Source organism: Mesoplodon bidens (assembly GCF_964165515.1).
Source record: "Mesoplodon bidens genome assembly, chromosome: 4".
In the NCBI taxonomy this organism is placed as follows: domain Eukaryota; kingdom Metazoa; phylum Chordata; class Mammalia; order Artiodactyla; family Ziphiidae; genus Mesoplodon; species Mesoplodon bidens.
The window spans coordinates 66,303,441-66,320,900 of NC_138160.1; the positions used below are offsets into that span (position 1 = coordinate 66,303,441).

General features: G+C 34.1%; 1 protein-coding gene across 8 annotated transcripts in view; it reads right to left on the bottom strand.

The window, feature by feature from the left end:
• Nucleotides 1-17,460, bottom strand: part of SSBP2 (single stranded DNA binding protein 2) — a gene marked incomplete at its 3' end in the record, with an annotated part of 330,177 nt that overhangs the window by 197,133 nt on the left and 115,584 nt on the right. For all 8 annotated transcript variants that reach the window (XM_081231547.1, XM_081231546.1, XM_081231543.1 and 5 more), the window contains one exon: nt 12,819-12,903. In XM_081231547.1, coding sequence (XP_081087673.1) covers nt 12,819-12,903 — 85 coding nt within the window. The remainder of the gene's footprint in view (nt 1-12,818; nt 12,904-17,460) is intronic.

Genomic DNA, 17,460 nt, shown 5'->3' on the forward strand with positions numbered 1-17,460 from the left:
CTCCCCAACAGAAAGACGGTTCTTATGTTCTTATTCTTGACAGCACCACTGCAGTAAAATAAGTATCTACCTACTATTTACTAAAGGAAAAAACATGCACAATTTTTTCCCCTACAAATATTTAATGACAAGATCTATTATTCACTCTTTAGATTTCTAATTAACTTCCATTATTAGTAAAAATAAATAAGGTTTTACAGAAATCACAGTTGAACTGAAAAAAAAAAAAACCCTTAATTTCTTTTTTTAACCTAAATTAATCAACCCTAGTTCCCTAAGCACCTCCCTTTATTGCTAGTGTAGTCTTCTGATATGAGTAAGGAAAGCATTGGGTGCTGTTTGTTCCTGACAGGTACTAACAGCCCACGAGATCTACACACACAATTACAGAAAACTATATATAATTATCACTTCTTAAAATTCCTAAAATAAGGGAAAAAATCCTTCTGGCTCTTTTTTATTTCAAAGAAAATTACTGAGATAATTTTTTTCTGTTTCAATCTTACTATTACTTTAATTCCATGAAAATTTTTTTAAAAAGAAGAAGGGAAAGTATTTTAATCAAATAGTCTAAATGAGAAGCAAATCAGGTAGAGCACTGACAGGCAATCTCATATTTTATTTTATCTTTTTACAGAGTTGATGTACCATATTATATAAGTTACAGGTGTATGACTTGGCCATAAAAAAGAATGAAATTTTTCCATCTGCAACAACGTGGATGGACTTGGAGGGTATTATGTTAAGTGAAATAAGTCAGACAGAGAAAGACAAATACTGCATGATATCACATATGTGGAATCTAAAAAATAAGGCAATCTCGTATTTTAAATCCATGAAGTGAACAATACTAACACTGTAGTAGTTAGGAAGGTCCTCGCTATGAGGCAGAATTTGACTTGTATACTGAATGACAGGAGAGCTTTCAAAGGCAGAAGCAAGGGTAAGATGAAGGCCTACCTTTTCCCACTGATGGAAACTGTTAAAGTTGATTACTATTTAATAGAATTTAAATCTGGAAAAGGAGACTGAGAGTTTATTCAGATAGTATCTGGAGAACTGATCTGAGCAAGTAGGTCCCTGAGCAAGGGTACCAATCATTTTTGTTCTAGAAATAAACATCTCTCAGATAAGACAGAGGAACTCAGTAGATGCTCCAACTGGATGCACAACTTTGACATAAGAAAATATAGGAGCATGCAGCTCAATAACAAAAAAACAAACAACCCAATCCAAAAATGGGCAGAAGACCTAAATAGACATTTTTCCAAAGAAGATATACAGACTGCCAACAAACACATGAAAGAATGCTCAACATCATTAATCATTAGAGAAATGCAAAGCAAAACTACAATGAGACATCATCTCACACCAGTCAGAATAGCCATCATCAAAAAATCTAGAAACAGTAAATGCTGGAGAGGGTGTGGAGAAAAAGGAACCCTCTTGCAGTGCTGGTGGGAATGTGAATTGGTACAGCCACTATGGAGAACAATATGGAGGTTCCTTAAAAAACTACAAATAGAACTACCATATGACCCAGCAATCCCACTACTGGGCATATACCCTGAGAAAACCATAATTCAAAAAGAGTCATGTACCAAAATGTTCATTGCAGCTCTATTTACAATAGCCCGGAGATGGAAACAATCTAAGTGTCCATCATCGGATGAATGGATAAAGAAGATGTGGCACATATATACAATGGAATATTACTCAGCCATAAAAGAAACGAAATTGAGCTATTTGTAATGAGGTGGATGGACCTAGAGTCTGTCATACAGAGTGAAGTTAGTCAGAAAGAGAAAGACGAATACCATATGCTAACACATATATATAGAGTTTAAGAATAAAAAAATGTCTTGAAGAACCTAGGGGTAAGACAGGAATAAAGACACAGACCTACTAGAGAATGGACTTGAGGAAACGGGGAGGGGGAAGGGTAAGCTGTGACAAAGCGAGAGAGTGGCATGGACATATATACACACTACCAAACGTAAAACAGATAGCTAGTGGGAAGCAGCGGCATAGCACAGGGAGGTCAGCTCGGTGCTTTGTGACCACCTAGAGGGGTGGGATGGGGGGGTGGGAAGGAGGGAGATGCAAGAGGTAAGAGAGATGGGAACAGATGTATACATATAACTGATTCACTTTGTTATAAAGCAGAAACTAGCACATCACTGTAAAGCAATTATACTCCAATAAAGATGTAAAAATAAAATAAAAAAAAAAGAAAATATAGGAGCCAGCTAAAGGCAACTGAAGGGAGCTAGTAATAAAAGGCAGAAAGCTTCCCTCATAGTAACACCTGATGTTAAACCTCATTAGCGCTGAAGAAACTAAGCCTAAACATTCATTAAAAACACAAAAGCTTAGTTACTCTCAAAGGTAGAATTAGCCTGAAAGTCCCAGCAAGTGGACAGGTGATGGAAAACTAAGCATTAAAAGGTAGTGGAAGAGCCAGGAGGAGAACCTTTGAGTGTCAGCTAGGAAAGTGCCCTCCTTATTTATTTTGCCCTCTCAGAGAGACCACTTGGAAAGTGAGAGGCTTCCAAGGATACCACGAGCTCTAAAGAACTGGGCAGTGGGGCTTCCCTGGTGGCGCAGTAGTTGAGAGTCCGCCTGCCGATGCAGGGGACACGGGTTCGTGCCCCGGTCTGGGAAGATCCCACATGCCGCGGAGCGGCTAGGCCCGTGAGCCATGGCTGTTGAGCCTGCGTGTCCGGAGCCTGTGCTCCGCAACGGGAGAGGCCACAACAGTGAGAGGCCTGCGTAACGCAAAAAAAAAAAAAAAAAAAGAACTGGGCAGTGGTGCCAGCTCAATCCTTTCTTGGTTTGAACTTGAAGAAGCATGAGCTCTCATCCAGTCAAGAGAGGAGAATAATTCCCAAATAAGAAACTTAAAATACCCCTACCCACTTCACTCTCCTAACAACCCCTCGAAAAAAAATAATAAGAAATTTAAATAAATAAATAAATAAATAATCAGGAATGTGGACATGGAGGTAAAACCAGGGAAGTTCCATTTATATTTCAAACAAAAACTTGTGGAGATTCCTAAGTCTCTGCAAACTCCCAGTGTTTGTTTAGTTACTTCCTGTATGTCTCTGTAGCGAATGAAATGAAAACTCTAGACATAAAGAAAGGACTAGGCACTGTGGGAGGAAAAAAATTGACAAAGGAAAATGGGAAGAAAAAGTTAAAGGTTATAGCCATGGTTTGGAAAAGATAGAAGGGTATGCAGGTAGGTGGCCTGTGATGGAACAGGCCTCCAGATTTAACTTACAGAAAGCTCCCAATGTTCTTTCACGAGGATACTCCAGGTTAGAGCAAAAAGGAAGTTAGTCTGGTTATGTGGTTACGTGTTGATGAAAATGCATATAGAAATTATGCTCATAATTTCTAATGCACATTAAATTAAGATATACTATTGTAAGCAATACAGAAGTCACTTTGTGATAGCTAAAAACATTCCATTTCCTTTCTGTATTGGGGCTTTTGTCCATACCATAATAAAAAATTATAACTTCAGCTCTGAAATATTTTTCTTCATTTTCTCTTTTCATATCTCTCTAAAGGCTAACAAAGAAAGGATGGTGATCAGGAAGAGGGATAAGATAAGGTGATAAACAGGATAAGGTAATTATCAAAAGAAAGCAAGAAGAAATATTGACTGGATCACATATAATGTTCCCATGGAAGTGGGGGCACGTAGTTTAGAAACAGCATGCCTGAAGAATGTACATTCTTTCATCAAATATTGAGTACCAATTAAGTACAAGCCATTAGACTACCAAGTTGAACATTAGGGATTTTTACAGTCTTCACGTATGCTCACCTCCTTTAGGTATGTGAGTTTTTACACTGCTCTTTATTTAACAGGCAAGTCAATACATGCTTGCTAAAACAAAGTTTCAACAAAGAAGGAAAGCTAATATATTGAGATTTCCCTACCTATTAATCTAAGTTTCAGAAACTTCCAGCAGAAGCCATGGATCATTTAAGTCCACTTAGCTTTCCTCCAAATCTGCATCTACTCTACCCCCAATCCAATTCATGACTGCTTTCTAAAATGAAATTGTGGCCTATAAAAATCATTCAGGCATTGACATAGCTGGAGTCTCAAGTCTTACTTCAAAAACCATAAACAGCTTTTGAATATCTTAGAAACTCAAGATAGTACCTTAACACCAAACACATTTTATTAGTTGCCCTAGGATACAGAGTTCACATTGGACGCATCCAGAAATAGTGAACAGATTCGGTAAATTTACTGGGATATGGAACACACCACTCATGCCGTCTAAGCCAGACTAGCTAGTGTGATAAGTATTTACCTCTCATTGTATTGTATTTTTCCCCATCTTAACGCTAGTCCCTTCCTTTCTATCACTCCTAAATGTATTTCTTTCCAAATTTCTATCCCCAGGCCTCTGTTCTTATTTTACCCCTATTCCCTCATTAATTTAACTCACTTTTATAGCTGAACTGTCTTTCTTCCTTCCAAATTCCAGATTTCTGCTAAAAGTATCACAAGTCTCAGTTCATTAGTCATGTTAACTACAAATTATTTTAAAATTTTCTCTCTTCCTCAGTGCTTACAACTAGACAATCTCATCTTTTTAATTCTTCATTTTCATTCTTAATTTTCCATTTCATTTGCCACCACGCTAATTCAAGGGCTTCTCAGCTCACATAAAGACTGTTAGGATAGCCTCCTCACAGTCTTTATCTTTAGCCCTTTTCCCTTCTTCAGCTCCTCTTACACAATGCCCTCAGATTAACTGTCCTAAAACAGAATTTACTATTTTTTGAATATGCTTGAAAAAAATGACTCTCGAGTGCAGACAGAACAAAGCTTTCATCCAGTATAGTTGAAAAAGTACTCAATGAAAATTTGGAAAGCCTGAGTTTTCCAGGCTAAACCTCACTCAGTTTTTAAACAATGGCATATCATATCCTTTGTGTCTCTTGAGTACCAAGTTTCTTATCTAGTAAAATAACTAGGTCAGCCCAAATAAGAAGTTTTCAAACTTTTTAAAAGTTTTTGGATTGTTTTGGATTCTGACACCGTGAATATATAAAAGAGATTTTTTTTTTAAAAAAAGAAGGTTGCTTATTCAAGAGTTTTACCAAGAGCCCTTGGGAGAGAGTTCTTGAACCCTGCAGGGGTAGAAGGGAGACAGATGCAGAAATAGCTGTTGTAATGCTGTTGGAACATGATGAAGATGTGAACCAAGGTACCTGCACTGTGATCAGAGAGGAGAAGACATGTGTAAGAAATGCTTAGGCAATGGAATTGTCTGGTTTTGATGACCACTTGGCGATAACAAGGGAGATTAAAAGAGGATTCATTTATGGCACAGGTAACTAGTTAAATCAGGTTTCCATTTAATAAGAAAGAGAAAATAGAAGGAACTGGGAAAAAGTAAAAAACTGAGCTGCTCTGGTTAAAAACAGAAGGAGGCCAAGGGCCTTCTGGTAGGATTCTCTCCCTCTCACTCCCAGGCACCATATGGGCCTTCCACTGCACCTCAAGATTCCAGGGAACTCAGCATGAAACCACTGAAAAGGATGATTTCACAGTTTCCTTACAGCTTTAAAATGCTACCATCTGTTAGCTAAGCATTGATCCCGTGTTTGATTTTTCTACTCTGGTCAAACAGCTCTTCTTTCCATTCCTTAAACATAGTCTACATTGTTCCAACATCAGCCAGTTTTGAAAAATCTCCAAAATAAATTCATGAATTTCATATCTCTAATAGAAAGTTAGAAATGCATGTTAGTTTTGAAAGTATATTTCTGTTGTTTATGTTATGATGCTATTGACAACATAATCACAGGCAGTGTAACATATGCATCAAAAATAGTAAATTAAGGCCTTTCCATTTTCATCTTTCCACATTCACCAGAAATTAGACTTTAATAAAAATGAATACATCAGTGGGAGGAAAGGGGCTTAAGATGAAGTTCCATGAAAATACATACTTTGAAATATAAATAAGGTCAGACCTGTTTTCTTTATCTCTTTTCCATATTAGCTTCTTCATTTATTTCTTTATGAATTTCATAATGTCTATATAATGCAGTAAATTATTGTAAAAGATTTTTAAGTAGAATTCTTTCACAATGCTTTATAGTTTCCTTGATTGTCTCCCTTTATTCATGTTTCGCATCGAATGACTGAAATAACATATTCCCTACAAGAAATCTCAGGATCAAAAGAAATAGGGAAAATAGCTAATAGTTATTAGCAGTACTTAGAAGCCACCCAGAAGCCATCCTAGGCCGAAGGACAAGTTGATAAGACACACATCTCACAGGTAAAGTGGTGAATGTACTTCTTCAAATCAACACAGCTTGCACAAAAACAAAACAAAATAAACAACTTACCTTACACTATAAGGAATATAAGGTGATTTACACGTTTATATATGGCAAAAGAAATTAAATTGGATCCTACAGGAAATGAAAACAAGGGTAGAAATAATATGGCAGATAAGAATAAGGCGGTGGTCCCTAGGTATCCACAGGGGAGTGGTTCCAGGATCCCCACAGATAGCAAAATCCACAGATGCTCAAGTCCCTCACATAAAATGGCACAATACAGTTAGCTCTCTGTATCCGCAGATGTGGAACCTGCAGATACGGAGAGCCGACTGTATGTCCCTATCTGTTGAGCTGAACAACAGCCTATTCAGTACTGACTGACAAATGTTAATATATACCTACGATAGTTTTTATCATCTTAATGAATTTTAAATATAACTTTATTTGTTCCTAGCCTATTAAGAACTCTAGTTTACACAGACTGTTTAGGAGAATTATGGCCCAATGTGAAACTATTCATTTGAGCATTTACTAATTATGTCTCTATATGCCAAAAATTAAATATATATCAAAAGTTATGTGTACTTACTCTCCATATTCTTACTTATTTCTTTCCATATTCTTACATATCTATAAATTTTGACTGGTCTAGCAATATAATGCTATCTCTACATGTACTTTACTATTTTATATTTCAGACTTCTTGAGGAAAGATCACTTTTGCTAGATGATAAGCCCATAAGCATAGGGACTGTATCTGTTTTGTTCACCACTACATTCCCTAGAGCCATGCCTCCCAAGATAGAAAGCCTCTGCTACCTGCTTTGATTCACTTATGTCTTTACAAGTTGCTGTTTTATCTAAATTTGTTTTAAAATGCAAAGTGAATAAAAGTAGTATTAAATTACCTTCCTGCAACTACATATTCAGTTATACTAAAATAAGAAATGATAAACACTTATTAGGTAATATTTTATTTAATCATTCATTTATGTAAACACCAAACATAATTTGAACATCTCATGTCAGGCACCCTGCCAGGTAAAGAGCATGAAAAAGATAAATAAGACAAAGTCTATTCCTTGAAGAAGCTCACAAATTATTAGAGAAAACATTCTATTACAAAAATCTAATATATAGGGATATTCAGGATATACACAGAGGATGTTACAGGATAATGGCAAAGAACACACCTAACTCTGCAGTAGTTTCTAATAATATGTAATTTTCTGTAAAATAAAATCTTCACAACATACAAAAACATTCTTCTCATATTATTTTATTTACATAATATATGTGTGTTTATATCATTTTTTTAAAAGCTACCGTCACTATAAACCTGTAACATAATCCTTTCCACATGTTACAAACACTGTCTTAGGCAAGAATACAAAAACCAGCCACATGTTATCAACAATTATGACTCAAGCCTATCACTCTACCTGAACATCTGAATGATGTGAAACATTTCCAGCTTCCCAACTAACAGACTACTTCATTATGTTAACATTTGTTTAACATCTATTACTTGACAGACTCTGGGGAAGAACAGGTCTGATCTTCCCTGCTCTCAAGAGCTCACTGTAATAATGTTATTTCATTACTGTCACACTGCTAAAGCAATAATATATTTTGACTCTATCTTTGCTTTAGGACAATTAAGGAATCTTCTCTTCATACCAGAGAACTAAAATTATAATCACTGTATATGTTTTTCATTAAAAGTTTAGTAGTATATGTTGATATTTTTGCTAAATATTTTGGAAATAAATAAAATCAGAAATAAATTATTAAATAAAACAACTCATGTTAAGATGTAACAGGAAAAAAATCCAGTAAACGTTAACTAGCTCCACATAAAAGCATTGCCTGTGATTTCAGAGTAAAATAAAAACAACAGTAATAGGGACAAAAGGAAAGCTAGTCCAATAAACTTTACAAGCTAGCAGGTATTATTTCTAATCACTTGAAATGATGGTTTACATTTTAATGATAATATTGTAATATATAATAATAATTTTATAATTTAGATGAACCTGGTTTTCACTCAGGATAAAAATAACAGGGCCAAGCTAGGTATCCCCCAGCCATATGGCAAAATAATTATCGTATAGTAAAATCTCTCTCTTCTCTTATAAAATAAAATCTTAATTACTAAACTTTCCTCCGTCATTCCTGATCTTATTCTCTACTCCCCTCTAGAAAATCAACAGGTAGACATTCTTCATAGAGTCTGTCATAGCAGAGAAGAAGCAAACACAGATTTGTTTGGAGACCATCCCTAGATTTTCTGCCATCAGTTCTTAAGGATGAACCATAACAATGGTTCATTAGAACCATTCATTCATTCATTGGAACTGACTGTGCATATTCTTTTTCTAAAGTTAATTATTGTAACTGTTTTAAAATCTTGTTATTTTAAAATAAAAAAATACAGAAAGCCTTACAAAATAAATTTGTGGCATTATGAAATTTTATAAAGCAAACATATCGTTATTGTAAAGTAACCACCACTGTGGTCAGGAAAAAAAGAACTTTGCCAGCCAACTCAGAAGCCACGGCCATGAGCCCCATCCCAATCATAACCTCTTCCTATCTCTCATAAGGAACCATTATCCTGACATGTAATCATTTCCTTGTGATTTTTTATAGCTTTGTCATCCAAAAGTACATCCCTACATACTATTAATTGCTGATTTATAAAGGTATAATTATTTTATATTTGGTACTCCATATGGATGCTAAATAGTTAATATATTTTAAAATATAAATGCAAAGGTCAAAATAATCTTAAATGTTTTCTCTCTTTTTCTTTTTCTCACAATAAATATGAACAGGGTGATTTTTTGAGGAAAAAGATATTAATTAACACTGCATCTAAAATTATTTGGCAAATAAAATAATATGGTGACAAAAATCCATATTCTAAAAAGGCAATGATTAGAAAACAAACCAAAAAAAATTAAAAACCAAAAGCCAAAAATGTTTCTGGGATAATTATTACCAAAAAGTTATTAGAAATTATAGAATGGCTCAAAATTACATCTATTCAGTTTATATATCTCTCTTTTAGTATGTGCATTTACCAAAAAAGTCTTTCATGAGCAGTGGTAAATATGCCTATGAATATAACATGGTTACATGAAAACATATGACCACCTAAAATTTAAATTTTACTTTACTAAGATTTTTATTTTCTAATTTTAGAAGAAAGATTAGAACTCACTGTAAGGTGTAATTTAATCTGCTTTAAAGTAACTTTTCTATATATAAAGTTAACTACAGATATTTGGAAAATACAGAACTATATAGATAAAAATAAAAATCATGCATAGTCCCAGTATCAAAAGATAATCACTTTTAACACTTTAGCCTATTTTTTAATTAAAAGGATTATTCATAATTTACCTCATTATGCTTCCACTATCTCTTTTTTTAAAAAATGGTTCTGAAGAACCTAGGGGCAGGACAGCAATAAAGACGCAGACGTAGAGAATAGACTTGAGGACACGAGGAGGGGGAAGGGTAAACTGGGACAGAGTGAGAGAGTGGAATGGACATATATACACTACCAAATGTAAAACAGATAGCTAGTGGGAAGCAGCTGCACAGCACAGGGAGATCAGCTCGGTGCTTTGTGACCACCTAGAGGCGGGATAGGGAGGATGGGAGGGAGACGTAAGAGGGAGGAGATATGGGGATATATGTATATGTATAGCTGATTCACTCTGTTATAAAGCAGAAACTAACACACCATTGTAAAGCAATTATACTCCAATAAAGATATTTAAATATATATATATGTATAACTGAATCACTTTGCTCTATAGCAGAAATTAACACATTGTACATCAACTATACTTCAGTAAAATAAATTTTAAAAAATAAAAGAAAAAAGTAGTTTATCTTTCATTATCCATTCAATCTCATAGATAAGTGAAGACTAGAAAATAATGAGAGTACTTTTTAAACATATCAGAATTTATACATGCAAGTATTTTTTTACTCTGAAGATGCAGCTAATAAAGAAAATATTTTTCAGAATGCTTCCTTGAGAACTACCTTGAAATTCAGTAGGTATACATACTAATCACTATCTTAGAAATGGTTCCCAATGGACTCTAATATAGCAATATTACATGACAGAATTTTACCAAACTCTTATTGTTTGTTCCTGTTTCCTATTTTCTTCCCTGAGTCTTTCAAACTTCTATATTTACACATTAAACATGAATTATGTTGATCATTTTCAGAAATTATCTGCTATTAAGAATTCAGGAAATCCTACCCATGAAAATTACCATAAAAGTTTGCTACAGAAAACAAATGCATTTCTAAAAATCCAATTGCAATATAAGATTCTGTAAGTCAAACTCTATCTTTTCAGCAACCTCCATTTGAAAAAATTTAGAGATGTATTACCATTAAAAATAAATTGACTTAAAGTTATAATAAAAATGACACCTAAGAAATCAAATCTCTTAAAACTAATGTTTAAGATAAAATTATGAAATATCTGATAAAGCATGTGCTAATTCATAACAAATTGTAAAATCCAAATACTGACTTTTTTCTAAACTACATTTTCTAAGACCAAATTACATGGTAAGGGGTTATTCTTCCTATAAAATCTAATTTCACTCCTACCTCTGGTCAATAGTCATTTTCAAAAACCTTGAAATATTTAAGTGGGTTTCTAAAGTGAGTACTCTCTGAAATACCGAAAGCACCTTATGGATGCAAAATGATTACAATTACGATGATGATGATGGCTATGACAACAATGATGATTTATCTATGCTTCTAAGAAGGAGATACTAAATTAGTTCAGTGTTTCCTATAAGATCTCCATGGTGAACAGAAGGCTGCATCTTTCTATACAATAGAATTTTGAAAAAGTACTTATATAATTAATTTCTTAAGATGTAGATCCATAAACATTGTACACCCTTAACAGCAGAACACTGATACTATCTAATGCCATCTAGTTGTCAAAATTAGTGGTTATTTTAAAAACCTTTCCCATTGCTGGCAGGCCAAACCTAGGCACGTCTTTCTTGATGTAAGAGACGGATGAGATGAGTATCTCACTCTAGCCAGAATCCTTACACTCTTCGTGGTTGGGTCTCTGCTTTACTTTACAGCCATTACCCAAAGGTGAAAAAGGAGAAGGAGATTGTTCAAATAAATGCCATGTCCTGGGCCCTGCCTCATCTGCCTTTTCTGTACTTTCTCTTTATATGCAGCAGCATCTCTTTCACTCACCTTGTCCCCAAGAGCTAGTGATTAGCACATAGCAAGCTTTATGAGTACAATCAATATCAGATGAAGTAATCACAAGCAGTCTCACTTTAATCAGTTTAGTATATGTTTAAAGTATTACACAGTATTACAAGATGCCCAAGATTTTCACTTCTCTTAAATCTGCATACTATTCCTTGTGCTGTGTTTGGGGTTATAATTCTTCTGGCTAGTTCCACTCTTCAGATTAAGGCTGAGGTATTTCCTTTGGAAGAACAAGTTCTTTTTCCCCTTTGAGCCCTGGTTCTGGTTTTAAAGGCTGTTTACACAGAATGATGCCTCCCTGCTACCAACCAAACATGTATCCTTCTGGTAAAGTTTTAGGTACTTAAAATCGATATTTCCTCAGGCTCCAGGCCCAATTCCACTTCCTCCACACCAAGGAAACTGGTTTTCCTCCATCCCAAACTCAATCTGCATGTCTTTTATGGTCATTTCTCCAAACACAGTGTTTTCCCAGCCCCTTCAAAACACAGTCTCCTCATTCTTAAATGTTATTTTTCCCTAAAGAAAACCTACTCCCCCCCAACTTTTTGGGTTTTTTTACAATTTTACTTCCTGATGCCATCAACTCTCTAAAATCACATTTACACTTCTTCTAAAAAAACACTCAGTATACATCACCTAGCCAAGGATAGGCCACTGCTCTTCCTTAAGAATTTAAAAAAAAATTCACATTTTCATTTTTGCCCAGACTCTTTTGCTCTCTTATCTTATATTTCCTTTAATTTACAATAAATTTATTTATGGAACTGAATTCAGTGAAGGGGATATTTAGCCTTATGATGTGTAACTAAAAGTTGCAAAAGAGAATAATGTAATATTTCTATATATTTTTAAAATGCTATATGTAGAAGAGGAACTTTTCACTTACAGAATTCTTATGATGAATTTTGTGGAATAATTACTACTTAATTTTTATAAATCTGCAACTTCACAAATCAGGCACACTTAAAGATAAGAAACACCTTTAACATCCTGGAGTTAGGACTACTCTCTTATCCTAAGTTTCTTCAACAAGACTCACAAGCCCATTTCACTTTTAAAGTGATGAGCCTACTTCCCAAGACAAAAAATAATTTCTTAAGTACCAAAGGAAAAAAATGGATGGTCCAATGCATTTTTCAAGAACAGTGGTTAAGAAGAAAACTGACAATATAACTTAGTAAAATTATATAGTAACTTACATAATCATGGAAGGCTTTTGCTTCACTTGAATGTTCACATGTTTCCCGTCTTTCTGGAGCTGCACAGTAGAGATCCCAAAATACACTAAAAAAGTAATTATGGTAACATTAAGAAAATCATATAATGTCAAATGAGAGATCACAATTCCCAAAATTAGAAGACAAATGTTCTTTACACAAAATGTGTTTTCTTCTTCAAGACAAATATTTATTTGAAAGATTTAAATACAGACAAGGCTCGTCATGTAATAATAGGGTATAACCCAGCCATTGTTCAGAAATGCTAAGATTTTTCCAAAATGAAAATTTAATTAAAAAAAATTTAGACTGTCATTCTTAACTGTCTATTTACATGACTTAAACACATGATTGAAATAATTATAATACTTTTCACAACTTCCCCATGAAGAATGAAAAGGTTTTTTTTTTTTTTTTTTTTTTTTCTTTTTGCGGTATGCGGGCCTCTCACTGCCGTGGCCTCCCCCGTCGCGGAGCACAGGCTCCGGACGCGCAGGCCCAGCGGCCATGGCCCACGGGCCCAGCCGCTCCGCGGCATATGGGATCCTCCCAGACCGGGGCACGAACCCGTATCCCCTGCATCGGCAGGCGGACTCTCAACCACTGCGCCACCAGGGAGGCCCTGAAAAGGTTTTAAAAATACCAATTTAATCATTAAGGAATTAAAGTAACTTTATTTATAAAATAAATAATAAAAGTGGAATTAATATTTTCAAGATAATTTTGTTGTCCAATCCCCAGACCGATACCCTACCCTGACCGTTAAGTCACACCTGTCAAATAAATATATTTTCTTAAAATATCCTCTGGTTTTCCCTTGTAATTACAAAGACAGGTTAGTAATTTTGAAAATTAAAAAATTCACACTAACTTTCTTTTTTTCTTCCTACTCAAGAACAATGGGAAAAAGCAAGACGGAACTGGTTGAGAAAAAATAATTATACTGCTTACAAAACATATGGCCCCAGTCATCCTCCCATTTATAAAATTAACAACAAACATGAGCAAGGGATTAAAAATCAGCAAAGAAAATGGCTGAAAGTACTGGCAATAAACAAAGGTAATTTTACTGATCAACAAGTATTTTTTATTATACATTTCCCACTCTATAGAATTGGAAAGTAGGTTAAGCTGAGTGGTTAACAGCACAAGTTTTGGAACAGGACATATTTGAGACAAAAGCTGTTCCTGCCGTTTACTAGCTCTTTTTTTAAAATCTTTATTGGAGTATAATTGCTTCACAATGTTGTGCTAGTTTCTGCTGTACAACAAAGTGAATCAGCTATATGTATAAATATATCCCCATAATCCCCTCCCTCCTGAGACTCCCTCCCACTACTAGCTCAATTTGTTTAAACAGATAGGAATTTCCTCCTCTATACAATGGGGTTGCTGAGAAAATTAAATTATACAAAATAAACACAGGGTCTTATAGTAAGCATATTATTAATAATATCATCAACACTATAATTAGCTTGCACAAAAGCTTAAAATGCATACATATTGTTAAGGCAGGTCATTGGGCTGAGGGCACAGTTAACAATGGTACAATAAAACTTGGTAAATCAAACTGGTCTCTTTGTTTTGACCCTTGAAGTCTCATTTAACCTGGGTCTCTCTCCTCAGTTAGGATAAAACATTCTGTATGCCTTATAACACAATTAATTCAGTAAAATAAGATTACCCTTAGAGGTGAAAAATATGAAAGATTAAGTACTGGCATTTATTTCCTTTTAAATTTCTACAATAAGCAAGAAATACAAAGCAAACAATAAAGACCAAATTAATTTAAATAAACTTCAATTCCTTTAGGAGAGTGAAAGCAGTTAAAAGTTGTACCTGACCTCCCTCTATCCCTTTTGGGATAAAAAGTATAAGAATTATACACAGACAAGGATACAGCCTAAAGTTTCCCACCTGGATCAGGCGTGTTATAAATTACAGTATATTGCAATTATTCTCATTTTCATGTTTTTAAGGAACTTCAAAGCTCTTAAAACCAAAATTTTATAATGGTTGTCTTTAAATTGTATTTAATCACAGAATATTATATGCAATATTATGACAATGTTTCTCTTTATGGATTTAATAGGAGGTCAAAAATTTGCAAGAGCCAGATTAAGGATAATAAACCAAATTACTAAAGCAGATAACTTTATATATGGTATTTCTAACAATCCTACATTACCTATACATTTTTTCCTTGAATAAAGGTAAAGAAATATATCCTTTTAAACTCATTTATCCAAGGGAGAAATACACAGTTCTAAAATAATAGAGACATCAATACTCTACTCTCAATAATGGACAGAACAAGCAGACAGAACACAAGCAAGGAAATAAAGGGCTTAAATGGCACAATAAACCAACTACATCTAATAGACATACACCGAACACTCTAACCAACAAAAAGCATACACGTTCTTCTAAAGTTCACATGGGACGTTTTCCAGGATAGATCACATGTTAGGGCACAAATTAAGTCTCAACAGACTTAAAAAGATAGATATCATACAAAGTATGTTCTCTGACCACAATGGGATAAAGTTAGAAATCAATAACAGAAGGAAAACAGAAAAATTCACAAATTTGTGGAAATTAAACAACACATTCCTAATGGGTCAAAGAAGAAATCAGAAGAAGCTAGCAGAAGGAAATAATAAAGATTAAAGCAGAGATAAATGAAATAAAGAATTAAAAAAAAGAAAATTATTAAACCAAAAGTTGGTTCTTTGAAAAGATCAACGAACTTGACAAACCATTAGCTAATAGACTAAGAAAAAAGAAAGAAGACTCTAATTATTATAAGAAAAAAGAAAGAAGACTCTAATTATTAAAGATTCCACAAAAAAACTGTTAGAATAAATGAATTCAGTAAAGTTGCAGGATAAAAAAATCAATATACAAAAGTCTGTTGTAATTTGTGATGTTTGTTTTTGTGAATCTATACTAACAATGAAGAAACAATCCCACTTACAAATACATCCAAAAGAAAAAAATACCTGGGAATATATTTAGCCATGGAGGTGAAAGAGCAATACATTGAAAACTATAAGACATTGATGAAAGAAATTGAAGAAGAAATTTTAAAAATAGAAAGATATTCCATGCCATGGATTGGAAGAATATCGTTAAAACATCCACACTACCCAAAGCAATCTACAGATTCAATTCAATCCCTATCAAAATTCCAATGGCATTTTTCACAGGAAAAATAACCTTAAAATTTGTATGGAACCACAAAAGACCCTGAATAGCTAGAGCAATCTTGAGAAAGAATAATAAAGCTGGAGACTTCCCAATTTCAAACTATACTGTAAAGTTATAGTAATCAACAAATACAGACTTCCTCTCTCTACAACTTGACATGCTGGAGGCCCAGGAGCTTTTCAATTTCTCTAATCCAAAGCCTGAAACCAAAACACTATCCTTGAAATGTGGTAGATTGATATTCATGAATAATGCTTTAGATTTACAGTCTCTTTATTCCTAAGCAGAAACTAGTGAAAAATCTCTATTTTACAAATGAAGAAGATAGAGACTAAATACAGAGAAGCAAAACTTGCACAGTATTGAAATCTTTGTTCTTGTATCATTTATTATTATTAAAAATTTCCCCACCTAAGTTAAAAAAAACACAGGATTTCCAAGTTGAGGATCTCATCCAAATACTTTTTCCTTCTATCCTGAGGATGTGATTCAAAGCGACTAGCTAGCTTTCAATTTCTCTAGGGAACATAGAAAGCAAAATGGTTGTCAGAGAAGTCTACGAGGGTGGGTAAACATGCCAGATGTGTCCCAGAAGATGGGATGCTAACGTAATTACATAACCTTCATGCCACTGGCAAGATCTAGAATTCTATGAAAATAAAAATTAAAAGAAGCAAAAAATCCCCTGGGGAAGACATTTTTTTCTGAGGAGTAAGTCATGTTATTATAAGTTCAAGTCTTAAAATAACTAAGGAAGTTATTTCTTGTTGACTGTCCCCAAAATACATTATCAATTAATGTTAGTTACTCTTAACCTATATTGAAGAAAACTATCCATTCGTAACACTACGGAGTGTAGTGAAATGTACATGTACCTGCTCATCACCTTAGAACTTCCACATACATGTACTTGTATCATTCCTTAGCACTGCTTAATACTTTCTAAAATGTAAGCATTAAATTTTGCTCCACTATCAGAAAATTCTCACATAATCCTGGATTAGTAACAAATTCATATTTTAAAGTACCATCAAAATAGCTTACATTTAATAAGTATGTGTGAAATTCAAGCATCATATACTAAACATTTTCCATCATTTAATCCTCCTATTATTTTCCCATTTTATAGATAAGGGAACTGAGACTTCAAAAGGTTAAATAATTTACCTAAGTGGCACACAAGTGGCCACACAAGTGCCACAGAAATGGCAGAGCTGGGCTCGAACATTTTATCTTACATTGTTTTGCCTCTAATGTGAGTGTGGTATTAAAAATTCTTATTTCAAAGATGCCTTATATGCCTGATTATGGGCAGGTTTATACAGCTCTGGCAGTGTGAGCACCATCAGCTGTTACAAGAGTATGGTAGATAGATACCTGTCCTGGATAAGACAGCAAACACTTTGTTATCCTA